Source organism: Hypanus sabinus, chromosome 4 (genome assembly GCF_030144855.1).
Source record: "Hypanus sabinus isolate sHypSab1 chromosome 4, sHypSab1.hap1, whole genome shotgun sequence".
NCBI classification, from domain to species: domain Eukaryota; kingdom Metazoa; phylum Chordata; class Chondrichthyes; order Myliobatiformes; family Dasyatidae; genus Hypanus; species Hypanus sabinus.
In genome coordinates, this window is record NC_082709.1 from 179,625,697 (window position 1) to 179,641,822 (window position 16,126).

General features: G+C 41.7%; 1 protein-coding gene across 5 annotated transcripts in view; it reads left to right on the forward strand.

The window, feature by feature from the left end:
* LOC132393532 (neural cell adhesion molecule 2-like) overlaps positions 1-16,126 on the forward strand; it is a 1,581,614-nt gene that overhangs the window by 1,234,953 nt on the left and 330,535 nt on the right. For all 5 annotated transcript variants that reach the window (XR_009511912.1, XM_059968913.1, XM_059968912.1 and 2 more), the window contains exon 3: positions 14,878-15,084. Coding sequence is in view for 4 of the 5 variants with exons in the window: in XM_059968913.1 (XP_059824896.1) it covers positions 14,878-15,084 (207 nt within the window). In the remaining variant the exon portion in view is untranslated. The remainder of the gene's footprint in view (positions 1-14,877; positions 15,085-16,126) is intronic.

The following is a 16,126-nucleotide window of genomic DNA, read 5'->3' on the forward strand; positions in this document are numbered from 1 at the left end:
ACCCATCAATATGGACCCTCACCAGCTAGGACATGCCCTCTGCTTGTTACTGTCATCGGGAAGGAGATACAGGAGCCTGAAGGCACACAGTCAATGATTCAAAACCAGCTTCTTCCCCTCCACCACCAGATTTCTGAATGGTCCATGTATCAACGAACACTACCTTATTAACACACTCAAAAATGCTGGAGGAACTCAGCAGGTCAGGCACATCTATGGAAAAGAGTAAACAGTTGACATTTCGGGCCAAGATCCTTCTTCAGGACTGAGGATGGATCTCCATTAATTTATTAGTACAAATGATCTATCTTTGTAATTTATAGCTGCTTTCTGTATTTGTGCCATAGTGCTGCTGCAAACAGCAAATTTCATGTCATATGTCAATGACAATAAATCTGATTCTGATTCCCATTCTGAATGTTCTGTTGCCAAGGCCAAGATACAAGCACCCTGTGATAGGAAATCAATAGGGATAAGAGGCTTCCAATGCACAGTTTATTCCAGGGAAGGAAAAATACCATCAAAAAACAATAAAGGAGATAATTGATTATCATCTTATAAAGGCAACAGTTGTACAAGTCAATACCTTGAAGTCCACACGCTGTGCAGAATAAGGAAGAGAAAATTGTGTTATAAAGTGCTTTTAACTGAGCACATTCCAAGGCACATCTGAATGAATATCAGAGCAAACTTTACCCTGGGCCACTTAAGGAAGTAATCAGTGAGGTCAAAGATCTTAAGGAGTCTAAAAGAGCAGAGAGTGTCGTTCTATGATTCTGTGGAGCAATACAGCACAGAAAGAGGGCCTTCATCTTATCTAGTCCTTGCTGGCTCAGTTTTCTGCTGAATTCCATTGACCTGCACCCAGATCATAGCCCTCCATACTACTCTCTCCAATGTACCTATCCAAACTTCCCTTAAATGTTATAATGAACCCATTTCCACCACTTCCACTGGCAGCTCATTTACTCTCCGAATGAACTAGCTCGGCCTCAGATTGCCCTTAAATATTTCACCTTTCACCCTAAAACCTTGACCTCTAGTTTTAGAATCACCCAACCTGAATGAAAAAAGTCTGAATACATTCACTCTGTCTATGCTCTAATTTTGTATACATTTGTTCTCCTTTCATTCTCCAGCGCTCCAGGGAATAATGTTCTAGCCTATTCAATATTTCCCTTTAACTCAAGTCCTCAAGTCCCAGTAACATCCTTGTACATTTTCTATGCACTCTTTCAAGTTTATTGATCTCCTTTCTGTGGGAGGCGGGCAAACAGAACTGAAAACAATGCACCAAATTCAGCTTCATCAATATCTTCTACCACTTCAACATATCATACCAACTCCTGTATTCAACGTCCTGATTTGTGAAGGATCTCTTTACAACGCTGTCTACTAGTGATGCCACTTTCAAGGAATTATGGATCTGGATTCCAAGGTCCCTTTGTTTCACAGTACACCTCAGTACCCTACCAGAGGTGGAGCAGAATTTGGGCCTACCAGTTAAAAGCAATTCCATCTCTAATAGTGGAACAAAAATCAGGAATAAGCAAGAGGCAAGAATTGGGACAGTGCAGAACACTGGAAGGGCTATAGAGTCATGGAGTCACAGAGGGTGGAAACTGGCCCTTTGGCCCATCTAATCAATGTCATTGTAGGTCTGGATGAAAAGATAAGATGGATCTTTTCTGGAAGCATGTAATAGGGCCGAAGGAAGTTCTTCATCCTTGTATTATTCCCTGCTCATGAATGGGAACATGAGGAGAAACTTCCTCACTCAGACAGTTGTGGGAGTGTGGAACGAGGCACCAGTACAAGTGGTGCATGTGAGCTCGATTTCAATGTTCACAAGAAGTTTGGATAGGTACCTGGGTTGTAGGAGAACGGAAGACTATGGTCCCAGAGCAGATCAATGGGAGTAGGTTGTTTAAATGGTTTAGTACTGACTAGATGGGCCAAAAGGCCTGCTTCTGTGCTGTACTTTATAACTTTATGACTCTATCCCTACAACTGAATCATTGTCAGATCAGGAACCACTTTTGTTTTGTTCTGTAACTCTGGAAACTAAATGAAAGTAAAACACAGGAACGGGGATGAATTTGGCTACTTTATTTTTCTTTCCTTATTTGTTTGTTTTTTTACTTATTGAGATCCAGAACAGAACAGGACTTCCCGGCCCTTCAAGCCATGGCACACAGCAATCCCCTGAAGTAACCTGAGCCTAATCATGGGACAATTTACAGTGATCAATTAGCCTACCATCTTTGGACTAAGGGAGGAAACAGGAGCACCTGTCCAACACCCATATGGTCATGGAGAGGCCATACAAACTCCTTTCAGGAAGCGATGGGTATTAAACCTGTGCTATCTGTACTGCAAGGCATTGTACTAATAACAACGTCACCGTACCATTCTTTAGTGAGGTGCTCACATTTGATGTGGTGATGTAATGACGTATGCCATTCATGTACTTCTTAAATATAACCCGTAATGAATTATGTAATATACAAAGAATGTTTAATCAAACAATATATTTACAATATTACTGAAATATTGAATACTGTACAATTTTGATGCATTAAGGGATTTTGGGCCATTTAGGTGAGCAAGGTCCTAGGTGAGTGGATAAGCTTAAGCTGAGGGAAGGTGAAAAGGAAGCCACGAGGTGAATTTTCTAAATTGCTCGGAGAACAGCAGTCCAAGTTATGCTCAATTACATCCATCAGTCAGATTCTCTTCGTCCTCTCCCACAGCCAGTCCCTTGCTGAGTACAGAAGAGCCCAACAGCCGTTGATGGGGTGTGTAAGGTGGTGAGGGTGATTAGAGAGCAGAGATTGTGAGGCTGTCTGAGAGTTTAATAGATGGCTACATTTGAAAGCAATCAAAATTGTGTTCAGTTCAGTTTGTCTCATTATAGGAAGGATGGAAGCTTTAGGGAGGGTGTAGAGGAGATTTACCAAGATGCTACCAAGGTTGGAGAGCATGTCTTACAACAAAAGGTTGAGTGAGCTGGGGCTTTTCTCTTTGGAGCGAAGGAGGATGAGAGGTAACTTCATAGAAGTATATAAATGAAAAGGAGCATAGACAGAATGGACAGCCACACCTTTTTCCAAGGGTGGAAATGGTTAATACAAGGGAGCATAATGTTAAGGTGATTGGAGGAAATTATAGGGGGATGTTGGAAGTAGGTAAGAGACTCTTAGGTAGGCACATGGATGATAGAAAAGTGGAGGGCTATGCATGAGAGATTGATCTTGGAATAGCTCAAAAGGTCAGTACAATGTTGTGGGCTGAAGGGCCTTTACTGTGCTAGATTGTTCTATGTTCTATATAAAATTGCTTTAAGTAATTAAATTAAAACTATAATTGTTACAAGTAAAACATTCTGAAAAGCAGATTAATGGTGAAGTTAAATGTAAATAACTGAACTAATCTTTTCTTTCCTAACATCCATGTTCAACTTGGGTTGGCATGGATGAGGTGGGCCAAAGGGCCATTTTGTATGTTGTATGGATTGTGTGACTCTAAATGAGAGCAGATTGTACAACTGGGCTTCATGCAGGCCACAGTGACAGGCAGCAGTATCCATCATTCACCTTCTCTTGGCCTTACAACAGGACTGTACATCTCTGCAGCTCACTCACATAGAATACCTGAACATGAGCCTTTCCTTTCAGAATCACCATCCAAAAGCAGTTCAATTTGATCCAGTGTTACTGCCTGCACACAGACTCATGTTTGCGTTGAAAGCAGCCTTGCCCTTGAGCAGTGTGCAGTAAACAATATTTCCTAATCACAGTGCACAGCAATAGCCTCACCTGGACTCATCTATCATCTGCCAGCCTGTACTGCTGCCCCTCCTCCACCTTCTTATACTCTGGCTTTCATCCCCTTCCTTTCCAGTCGTGATGTAGGGTCGCGACGTGAACTGTTAATAGTTTATTCCCGCCCATAGATGCTGCCTGACCTGCTGAGTTTCTCCAGCAGTCTGAGTGCATTGCTCTGTTCCAGGGGTTCCCAAACTTCTTTATGCCATTGACCAATACCATACCATGGCTCAAAGACTGGCAAACAATTCATGGGACTCTCGCCCCCAGTGCTGGGGAAGGAGAAAGCTGTGCTATTAGATTGGACTTAACTGTAAACAAGTTGAGACAAGTGTCTTCAGAATCAAAATCAAAATCAGGTTTAATGTCACTGATATAGGTTGTGAAATTTGTTGCTTAGGGGAGCAGTACAGTGCAATACATAAAATATACTATAAATTACAATTATACTGTATACATGTCTTTTCTGTAATACACACACACATACATATATACTTATATACTGTGTGTGTGTGTCTGTATGTAAACTAGAAAAGAGAGCAAATAAAGTGAGATAGTGTTTAAGATGTTCATTGGTAAGAAATCTGATGAAGAAGATGTTCCTAAAACTTTGAGTGTGTGTCTTCAGGCTCCTATACTTCCTCCCTGATAGTAACAATGAGAAGAGGGCGTGTCTAGACAGTGACAAATGCTGCATTTGAGACATTGCCTTTTGAAGATGTCCTCAGTGCTGGGGAGGCTACTGCCCATGGTGGACCTGGCTCAGTCCATAATTCGTTGCAGCTTTTTCCAGTCCTGTGCAATGGTCCCTTCATACCAGATGGCGATGCAACCAGTTAGAATGCTCTCCACGTACGTCTGTATCAATTTTCTTGAGTCTTTGATGCCTTGGGAAGTCATGTAAATAGGCTCGTTGACAGGGCTTTAAATTAACTGTGAGTTAATGCCATTAAGCTAGAAAAAGCACAGAAAATATTTACAAGGATTTGCAGGGCTCTGGGCACTGAGTTAAGTAGAGAGGCTGAACTGGCTAGGACTTTATTAGAGTGTTGGTGAATGAGGGGTGATCTTATCAAAGCACTTTAAATCATGTGGGTAACAGACAGGGTGCATATACTCGGGGTGGGATTCAAGACCTAAAAAACATAGGTTTAGGGTGAATGGGGAGAGATTTAGTAGGGATCCAAGAGGCAACTTTTTCAAGAGTATAAAGTATACATTTATAAAGTATAAATGTATATGGAATGAGCTGTCAGAGGAATAGGTTGAGGCAAGTAAAGGTTAACTGTGTTGGTGGTTTAGTCACGTAACGTCCAGGCAGAATAATGATTGCAAATACCTTCCCCAAAAATCCAATGATCTTTAAACAATAATCCAATAGATCCAAAGTCAAAACTACTGCAAAGTAAATTTTATTTCCAAGTTTAATTTACTGACTGGCATTTCAATTCCCCAGCTGACATGGTGGGATTTGAATTTCTATCTGTAGGTCGATATAGTTTTTAGATGCTAAACTAGGAACTTAGCACTTTCTCCCATGAACATTCGCATCACGGAGCATCATGGGGTCATAGTCCACCAAGTCTGCATCATGGATTCACCATGAACTTTTCCCTGGAATAAAGGAATCTAGAACTAGAGGGCACAAGTTTAAAGTGAGAAGGGAGAAATTTACGGGCAATCTGAGAGGAGATGAGGAGGAATTCCTTTAGCCAGAGGCTGGTGAACCTGTGGAATTCACTGCCTCAGATGGTTCTGGAGGCCAAGTCATTGGGCATATTTAAAGCAGAGGTTGGTAGGTTCTTGATAAGTAACGTCATCAAGGGTTATGGGGAAAAGGCAGGAAAATGGAATGGCATGGTAGCATAGTGGTTAGCACAACACTTTACAGTGCAGACAACCTGTGCCCAATTCCAACCGCTGCCAGTAACGAGTTTGTAGGTTCTTACCATGACTGTGTGGGTTTCTTCCAGGTGCTCCAGTTTCCTCCCACTGTCCAAAGCATACTGGTTGGTAGGTCAGTTGGTCATTGTAAATTTTCCCATGAGGATTAAATTAGGGGACTGCTGGGCATCATGGCTTAAAGGGCTAGAAGAGCCTATTCTGTGCTGAATCTCAATAAAATAAAATAAAAATAATGGGATTGAGAGGGATAATAAATTAGTCATGATAGAATGGTGGAGCAAATTCCCGTGTGGCTTGAATGTCTTATGGTAAGACTTTTACACAGAGGGTGGGGATATCTGTAAAAAGCTGCAAAAGGAGGTGATGGAGGTAGTTGCTACCACAGCGTTGGAAGAGTTAGCTTGGTTACTTAGATAAGCAAGACATAGAGGGATACAAGTTTAATCTGGACAAATGGATCGAACTTATATAGGCATTGTCGAGGGATGGTAAAGGGATCTATTGTGATGCGGTATGTTTCAAAGTTCAAAGTAAACATATTATCAGTGTACATCGTGTCACCATGTACAACCCTGTGATTCATTTTCTTGCAGGCATACGTAGTAAATCCAATAACCATAATAGAATCAATGAAATCTTCAGAAACCCACAATACCAAACCCCACTGGAAGAGCCTGAAAGTTTCTAGCAATTGAGAAATAAACGTGCATAGCTATGCCTGCACCTCAGGTTTTCCCAGCTTGAGCTGAGAAAAAAATGTTTTATAAATAATAATAAATAAATAAGCAATAAATATTGAGAACATGAGATGAAGGCTCCTTAAAAGTGAGTCTATAGTCTATGATTCATTGGGAACTCAGTGGCTAGATTTCACTAGGAGTTTGAGGAGAGTTGATATGTCACCAAAGACTCTACAGAGCCAGATTTCTACAGATCTACTGTGGAAAGCATTGTAACAAGTTGCACCACCATCTGATATGGATGGGTAACTGCACAGGATCAGAAAAAGCTGCAGAGGGCTGTAAACCCAGCCATTTCCATCACGGGCACTAGCATCCCCAGCCTAGACAGCAAAAGGTGAGGCCTCAGAAAGGCAGCATCCACCACTATGAACCCACATCACCCTGGACATGCCCTCTTCTCATTGCTACCATCAGGGAGGAGGCACAGGAGACTGTAGACACACAATCAGTGTTATAAGAACAACTTCTCCCCTCTTCCATCAGATTTCTGAACCCGGAACAAACCCATGACAATTACCTTCGTATTTGCTCTCTTTTGGTCTACCTATTTAATCTTTTATATATATATATATATATATATTTTAAACGGTTTATTCCTTTCCATTGATGTTGCTCGACAGGCTGAGTTCCTCCGTTCCTCCATCATTTTGTGTGTGTTGATGAAGATGCAATTTTTCATGGCTCCATTTCAGTGCCAGCATCTCTCTGGCTGTTGTTTCTATTTCTGGTGTAAATTGTGACTTGTTTACTTACCTAACTTCCGGCTACTAATCTCACAGCTGGCAGTGAAATACATTCTAAGAACAAATTAACTGAGTTTCCTTGTTGGAACACAGAAAATACCCTGTTTCAATTGATTACCATAATGAGAGTGAAGTTGAGAGCGAATAAAATTCCCCAATAGAACGAAGCGATGACTGAGGCTGAGATCCATTAGTGCAGGAAAATGAATCTCAGGGTTGGATATGGTGACATATTTGTACTAGGATAATAAATTTACTTTGAACTTTGAAGTTAAAGGTATCATCTGAAACCTTTTAGAGATTTCAAAACTGTGTCCAGTTTGATGTTCTAGCATGAATTCGACAAGTGAAATCAATGAGCCTAATTATCAGATGGAATGAAGCCAATTGGTTTTCATTGGGTTGGACCTGTTCTGACAGAACTTCTGCCACAGGGGTAGCTGATTCAATGCAGCCATTTTAAAAAGGATGTGATGAACATTTAATCCTCTAGTTGTTGAGTGTGGCAAATATAGGATTAATTTCCATTACATTTCCTCAAATCTGAACCTGCTGGATAGATTCCCACCATCACTTCGCACTGGGTAATGCAGCCGTCTACTTTATTTATTTGTGTATTGAAATACAGCGCGAAATAGGCCCTTCGAGCTGCACCACCCAGCAATTCCCTGATTTAACCCTAACCTAATCATAGGACAACTTACGATGACCCATTAACCTACCAACTGGTATGTCTATGGACGACGGGAGGAAACTGGGGTTCCTGGAGAACACCCAAGCAATCATGGGGGAGAACAAGCTGCTTGCAGTCAGTGGCGGGAATTAAACCTGGGTTGCTGGTACTGTAAAGCATTGTGCTGACCACTATGCTATCATGCTGCTCCACATAGCTGGCCCTCCCTGAATCATCCTGGAAACCCAGCCATTGCAAAACATGGAACAGCCAGGGAGCAGTGACTCAGCCTCAGGCTATGTGTCACTGGACCTTGCTTCCAGTCCGTGAAGGCCCTCAGACACACTGTTGCTGCGAAGGCCTATGAACATGTTTTAATTGAGTCCTGAGTAAGGGTCTTTGCCTGAACCATGAACTATTATTCCAGTCTGTAGAACTTGCCTGACCTGCTGAGTTCCTCTAGCATTTTGTGTGTGTTGTTCTAAGTATCTGAGAGACAAAGGATCTAAAGATAATTCAACTAGATTTAAATTAATAGAGTCATGGGATCATATAGAAACAGCTGAAATGAATGTTAATGGTGTTGTGGAAGAGTCTGCACTGTGCTGTCTGTGAGTCCCCTGCCCGGTAGCACTCACATCGACAGTGATGAAATGCTTTGAGAAGTTGGTCATGACTAGACTGAACTCCTGCCTCAACAAGGACCTGGACCCATTGCAATCTGCCTATCATCACAATAGGTCAATGGCAGATGCAATCTCAATGGCTCTCCACACAGCTTTAGACCACCTGGACAGCACAAACACCTATGTCAGGATGCTGTTCATCAACTATAGTTCAGCATTTAATACCATCTTTCCCACAATCCTGATTGAGAAGTTGTAGAACCTGGGCCTCTGTACCTCCCTCTGTAATTGGATCCTTGACTTCCTAACCGGAAGACCACAACCTGTGCAGATTGGTGATAACATCTCCTCCTCACTGATGATCAACACTGGCACACCTCAGGAGTGTGTGCTTAGCCCACTGCTCTACTCTCTATATACCCATGACTGTGTGGCTAGGCATAGCTCAAATACCATCTATAAATTTGCTGATGATACAACCATTGTTGGTAGAGTCTCAGATGGAGTGTACAGGAGTGAGATATGCCAACTAGTGGAATGGTGCCGCAGCAACAACCTGGCACTCAACATCAGTAAGAAGAAAGAGCTGATTGTGGACTTCAGGAAGGGTAAGACGAAGGAACACATACCAATGCTCATAGAGGAATCAGAAGTGGAGAGACTGAGCAGCTTCAAGTTTCTGGGTGTCAAGATCTCTGAGGATCTAATCTGGTCCCAACATATTGATGCAGTTATAAAGAAGGCAAGACAGTGACTATAATTCATTAGGAGTTTGAAGAGATTTGGTATGTCAACAAATACACTCAAAAACTTCTATAGATGTACCGTGGAGAGCATTCTGACAGGCTGCATCACTGTCTGGTATGGTGGGGGTTACTGCACAGGACTGAAAGAAGCTGCAGAGTGTTATAAATCTAGTCGGCTCCATCTTGGGTACTAGCCTATTAAGTACCCAAGATATCTTCAAGGAACAATGCCATTATTAAGGACTTCCAGCACCCAGGGCATGCCCTTTTCTCACTGTTACCATCAGGTAGGAGGTACAGAAGCCTGAAGGCACACACTCAGCGATTCAGGAACAGCTTCTTCCCCTCTGACATCCAATTCCTAAATGGACATTGAATCCTTGGACACTGCCTCACTTTTTTAATATGTGGTATTTCTGCTTTCTGGACAATTTTAATCTATTCAATATATATATATATATATATATATATATATACTGTAATTGAATTATTTATTTGTTATTATTGCTCTTATTTTATTTTGTCATTTATTTTCTTCTGTATTATGTATTGCATTGAACTGCTGCTGCTCAGTTAACAAATCTCACGTCACATGCCGGTGATAATAAACCTGATTCTGATTCTATATTCTATGTTCCAGAAACAGGCCCTTCAGCCCACACAATGACCATCACACACCTATTTTTATATTATTCCAACCTTAGCCTATTTTATTCCTCATACATTACATAGGTTCCTATAGTTACAGAAATTAATTAAAATCACAACAATAAGGGAAAATATAAACAAGCCACTCATCTCTTCAGACCTCAGCTAATGAATGGAGGCTCACTGCATGGGCCAGCAATTGCTCAGGGGAGGATGAGAGGTAGGACACCATATTTAGGACATTGAAATTTGTAAATCGAATCAGCGTCAGGTTTAATGTCATTGGCGTCTGTCGTGAAAGCTGGTGTTATATGACGGCAGTACATTGAACACATAATAAATTAATATACGTTACAGTACAAAACAAAGTCAGTAGATAGTGCAAAAGAAAAATTGTGAGGTAGAATTCAATGCCAGTTCAGAAATCTGGTGGCAGAGAGGAAGAAGCTGTTCCTAAAACGTACTGTGTGAGTAGAAAAATGTTTAGATCCAACACCTCTATTGTTTCATATGGATGATGTTACACATGATACATTAAGTGTTTCTCACTTCCCAGATTTAAGCATATATGTATATATATATAAAAAGTTAAATTAAATAAGTAGTGAGGTAATGTTCATGGGTTCAATGTCCATTTAGGAATCAGATAGCATGGGGAAGAAGCTGTTCCTGAATCATTGAATGTGTGCCTTCAAGCTTCTGTACCCCCTTCCTGATGGTAGCAATGGGAAGAGGTCATGTCCTGGGTGATGGGGGTCTTTAATAATGGATGTCACCTTTTTGAGGCTTTGATCCGTGAAGATGCCCTGGATGCTGGGGAGCTGACTGAGTTCACAATTTATTGTCATGTGTACTGAGGTACAGTGAAATGCTTTGTTTTGCATGCCACCCATGCATTGAGGTAGTGCAAGGACAACCAATTAGAGAATGCAGAATAAAGTGCTACAGTTACAGAGGGAGTGCAGTACAGACAGACAATATAATGAAAGGTCATGAAGTGATAGATTGTGAGGTCAAGAGCCCATCTGATCATAGAAGTGGTCCATTCAAGAAAAAATAGCAGGGTAGAAACTATTCTTGAACCTGGTTGGGTGTGTTTTCTGGTTTCTGTATGTTCTACCCGAAGGGAGGGGGAAGAAGAGAGAATATCCAAGGTGGGAGCTGTTTTTTATTATGCTGGCCACTTTGGTTGGCAGGTGGAGATACGTCTCTACCAAAGGCACTCCTTCTCTCTGCTAGTCTGCAGGTCATCCTTGGGCAAGGTGTAGCATCTGCTTAGCCCCCGATCAGGGTCACATGAAGTCATGAAGAAAAACTTGCCAAGAACAATCGTGGTCATGGATAGAGAGACCATGATCACCCATGGCATGTAATGATGATGTATAAGTGTATAAGATGATGAGAGGCATTGTGTATAAGATGATGAAATGAGAGGCATTGATTGTGTAGATAGTCAGAGGCTTTTTCCCAGGGCTGAAATAGCTAGCATGAGAGGGCACAGCTTTAAGGTGTTTGGAAGTCGATACAGAGGAGATATCAAGGGCAATTTTTACGCAGAGGGTGGTGAGTGTGGAACGGGCTGCAGGCAATGGTGGTGAAGGCGGATATAATAGGATCTTTTAAGAGATTCCTGGATAGGTACATGGAGCTTAGAAAAATAGAGGGCTATGGGTAACACTAGGTAATTTCTAAAATAAGTCTACGTTTGTCACAGCATCATGGGCTGAAGGGCCTATATTGTGCTGTAGGTTTTCTATGTTTCTATGGTGATGATAGTGGCTACTTTACCAAGGCAGTGGGAAATACAGATTGAGGCTGGTTTTCATGATGTGCTGAGCTGTATCCACAACTCTCTTCAGTTTTCTGCAATCTCAGACACAGCATTTGATGTGCCAAGTCATGATGCGTCACGATAGGATGGTCCTTATAACGATTGATTAGAAGTTGGTGAAGGTCAACATCTGAGGTCCCCCATCACCACAACCACAGGTTTGGTTCTAAGTCAGAAGCAGACCAAATCGTTAACTACGCAGGATCTCAGCAGAGAACATAGGAACATAAGGCCCGTCAAGGCTGCTCCATCATTCGAAAAGATCATGGCAGATCTGACCATGGACTCATCTCCACCTACCTGCCAATTCCTCATAACCCTTAATTCCTCTACTATGAAAAAAATCTATCCAACCTTGTCTTAAGTATACTTTCTGAGGTAGCCTTCACTGCTTCATTGGGCTGAGAATTCCACAGATTCACCACTCTCTGGGAAAAGCAATTCCAAAAACTTTCAGACTAACAAAAGACCCTCACAGGCACAGAAATATTGGATGGTTACAGTGTTTCTCACAGGTCAAGAGAGTCTAAAGTTAGAGGGCATAGATTTACAGTGGAAAGAAAGTACAAGGGATGTGAAGGCCACATTTTTCATACAGAGGGTTTGTGGGAATGTAAAAAGAGCTGCCAAAGGAAAGGTAGTGGTGAGTACAATGACAATGTTTACAAGTCATTCAGACGGGTACAGATTTCCAGGTACCTGTGAGCTAAGCACAGGCAAACAAGAATAACTTAATTAGGTGATTTGGTTAGTATGGATGAGTGGGCTGAAGAGCCAATTTTCACACTGTCTAGCTTTTATTTTGGGCTCATTATCTAAGAAAGGATGTGTTGGCATTGGAGAGAGTCCAATGATTCAAAATTGCCAATTTGCATATGAGATAGCTTTCCACAGATCATACCTGGACCTTTACTATCTTACTCTGTCACCAGACCTGAATGCCACTGATCTGGCAAATTTTCCCCCACTTACCTGAGTTGGAGGGAAAGGTTGAACAGGTTGGGTCTTCATTCCCAGGAGCACAGGAAAATGAGGGGAACTCTTAGCTTTTTACCCTCAGGGTGAGTGCGTCTAGAACAGGGTTTCACAACCTGGGGTGTATGGACCCCTTACTTAATAATATTGGTCCATGGCATAAATATGGTTGGGAACCCCTGGTCTAGAACTGGAGGTCATAGGTTTAAAGGGAAACAGTTAAGGAGAATCTGAGAGGGAAATGCCTTCACTCAGAGGGTGCTGCAAGTATGGAATGATTGGCAGCGGAAGTGGTGGATGAAGGTTCAATTGTAACATTTAAGAGAGGTTTGGACAGGAACGTGGATGGGAGAGATATGCAGAGTTCTGGTCCTGGTACAGGTAGGTTGCACTAGGCCAGGCATGGGCAAACTACGGCCCACGGGCCATATGCGGCCCGTTAAGCTTTTTAATCTGGCCCGCAGAACTTGATGAAATTATATTAATAAACCTCGTTAACGTTTTTCCCTGCAATTCTAGCGTTTTCCCAATAGATGACGCATTCTATATACATTGACCTTTGTTGAGGTGCAGCGTATTACTCCACATTTGCGCTTTACTCTTTGTTTGGCTCGACCTATTTGTGTGAACAGGCGTTCAGCGTCATGAACATCAACAAAGCCAGCCACAGATCCAAGTTAACTGACCAATACCTCAGATCCATCCTGAGAATCACCACAACCAAACTAAATCCAGACTTTGATGCACTGGCTAAAAAGGGAGACCAACAACACTGTTCCCACTGAAATTAAAAATAAGTTTCTTCGTTGTGTTATGTAAAAAATGCATTTGAAAATATGTTTTTCAATAAGCCTTACATGTTACATGTCATTTCTGTTAAGTGATGGACATGAGTAGTGCGCAGGTGCACGTACGTTCTCAAAATAAAAAAATGCGCTCCAGATCAAATAACACGCTCCGCATACTGGCGCGCTGTCACTGTTCTGTCTTTGTGCTGGTCGTTGTTGAGTTTTGGCACAGGGGACAATTGAATAATAAGGAGCAGGACAAGTAGACCTGCATCTCCTACAGTTTTTGAAATAAAGACAATCAGGAGGAGAGTGATGATGATAATATCTTGAAGGATAACAGAATTTTCAGTGCTTTAAAATAATAACTGTTACTATTAAAAAAGCTGTATTTTATTCATTTAATTTTCAGTGTTTTAAAAGTCATTTCAATAAATAGCTAAATACCATGGGACTTCAAAGACAGATATTTTGTTGTAATGCATTTGTTCATTTTCAATTGAAATTAAAGCACATGTTTTCTACATATCCCATGATATTTTATTTTCTCTTATGAGGTGTATTACCAAAACACTCCATCCATCTGCTCCTGGTCCGGCCCCCCTGTCAAATTTTAGAACCCTTTGTGGCCCACAAGTCAAAAAGTTTGCCCACCCCTGCACTAGGCTGATAAAAGCAGGTCAGCATGGACTAGATGAACCAAAAGGCCTGCTTCTGTACTTGTAATGCTCTATGACTCTATGACATTCTACTCAACTCCGCTCAGATTTCAACACTCACTGACACACTAGGGACATTTTACAGCAGCGATTAACTCACCAACCCATGCATCCGTAGGATGAGGGAGTGGTGGTGGAGACCTATGCAGTCACAAGGAGAACTTGCAAACTCAACCCAGTTCAAGATCAGAACTGAACCCAGGCTACTGCATCTTTGAGGCTTTCGTTTTTGCAACTGCACCACTCTGTCACCTAGTACTGTGGAATTCTGAATCACTGAGAGAAGAGCAGTGTTTCCTAATTCAGTAAACCTCATGGTTTATCGATGATCTTGATCTGAAATGTTGACACTTGTACATTGAGCTTATAAGATGCTTTTATATTTATATTCATTGTGTTTTTGATCTGTTCTTTATGCTTATTGTGTTTTTTTAATGGTGCATCAGTCCTGAAGTAGCAATCATTTCATTGTCCTTTACATTTTTGTACAGAAGAATGAGAATAACAATCTTGAACCTTTACTGTTTATTTCTTCCATGATACTGCCTGACCCGCTGATTTCTTCCAGCACTTTGTGTGTGCTGCTCAAGATTTCCAGCATCTGCTCAATCTCTTGGTTAGTGGTTTAATTATTTTTTTTCTCTCCCTAACAGCTATTGGGGAACCTGTCAGTATAGACTGGTACAGTCCTGATGGAGAAAAAATCATCTCCAACGAAAGGGTGGTTGTGCAGACAGAGGGCGTGCGATCACGACTTACCATTTACAACGCCAACGAGGAGGACGCTGGCATCTATCACTGTCAAGTGAAGGATGCCAGTGGAAATTTTCAGGAAGCTACAGTCCTGGTGGAAATTTACAGTAAGTCAACACTGTTATCAGTCTCTCAACAGATATTGCTCAACATAGTTCTTGTACTTGACTTGACAGCCGGAATTGAGGTGACACGTTGGCCTAGTGGCTAGCTCAGTGATTTGCAGTTCCAGCTGAGATCAGAGTTCAATTCCCACCGCTGTTTGTAAGGAGTTTGCATAATCTTCCTGTGACTGTGTGAGTTTCCTTCAAGTGATCCAGCTTCCTCCCACATTCCAAAGACGTGCAGGTTAGGCATAGTGAGTTATAGGCATGCTACGTTAGCACTGGAGCTCTGGTAACATTTGCGAGCTGTCCCCAACATAATCTCCATTGATTTAATTTATGCAAAGTGATCCATTTCACTGTATATTTCAATGTACACCTAACAAATAAAGTTAATCTATAGAAATATTACAAGTAATTCACTTATTTGGTGGGATGTCAGAATCACTGTAAGGTAGCAGTTACTGCCCATCTCCAATTACCCTTAATAGGGCAATGGTGAACCGCCTTCCAGTGCCATCACGGACCTTCTGGTGAAGGCTCCCACTGTGCTGTTGGGTAGGACATTCAAAGATTTAGGCCCAGTGACAATGAAGGAGTAGTGGTGTATTTCCAAGTCAGAATAGGGTGGAGTGTGTAAATGATTTAGAGGGAAGTTTGAAGGTGGTATTCCCATGCTCGTTCATTTGTTATGTTCCATGTCTTATGATATGAGCGATCATGGGCTTTCCATAACCAGTTCGTTCTTGGCAAATTTTTCTACAGAGGCGGTTTGTCATTGTCTTCTTCTGGGCAGTGACTTTACAAGACACAGTAGTGTAGTGGTTAGCACAACACTTCACAGTATGAGCGATCCGAGTTCAATTCCTGACACTGCCCATAAGGAATTTGTACGTTCTACCCATGACTATGTTCACCACTTTCTTCCTACAGTCCAAAGATGTACCAATAGGTAGATGAATTGGTCATTGTAAGTTGTTCTCTCATTAGGCTCAGACTAAATCAGGGGTTTGCTGGGCCTATTCCCCGTTGTATCTCAATAAAT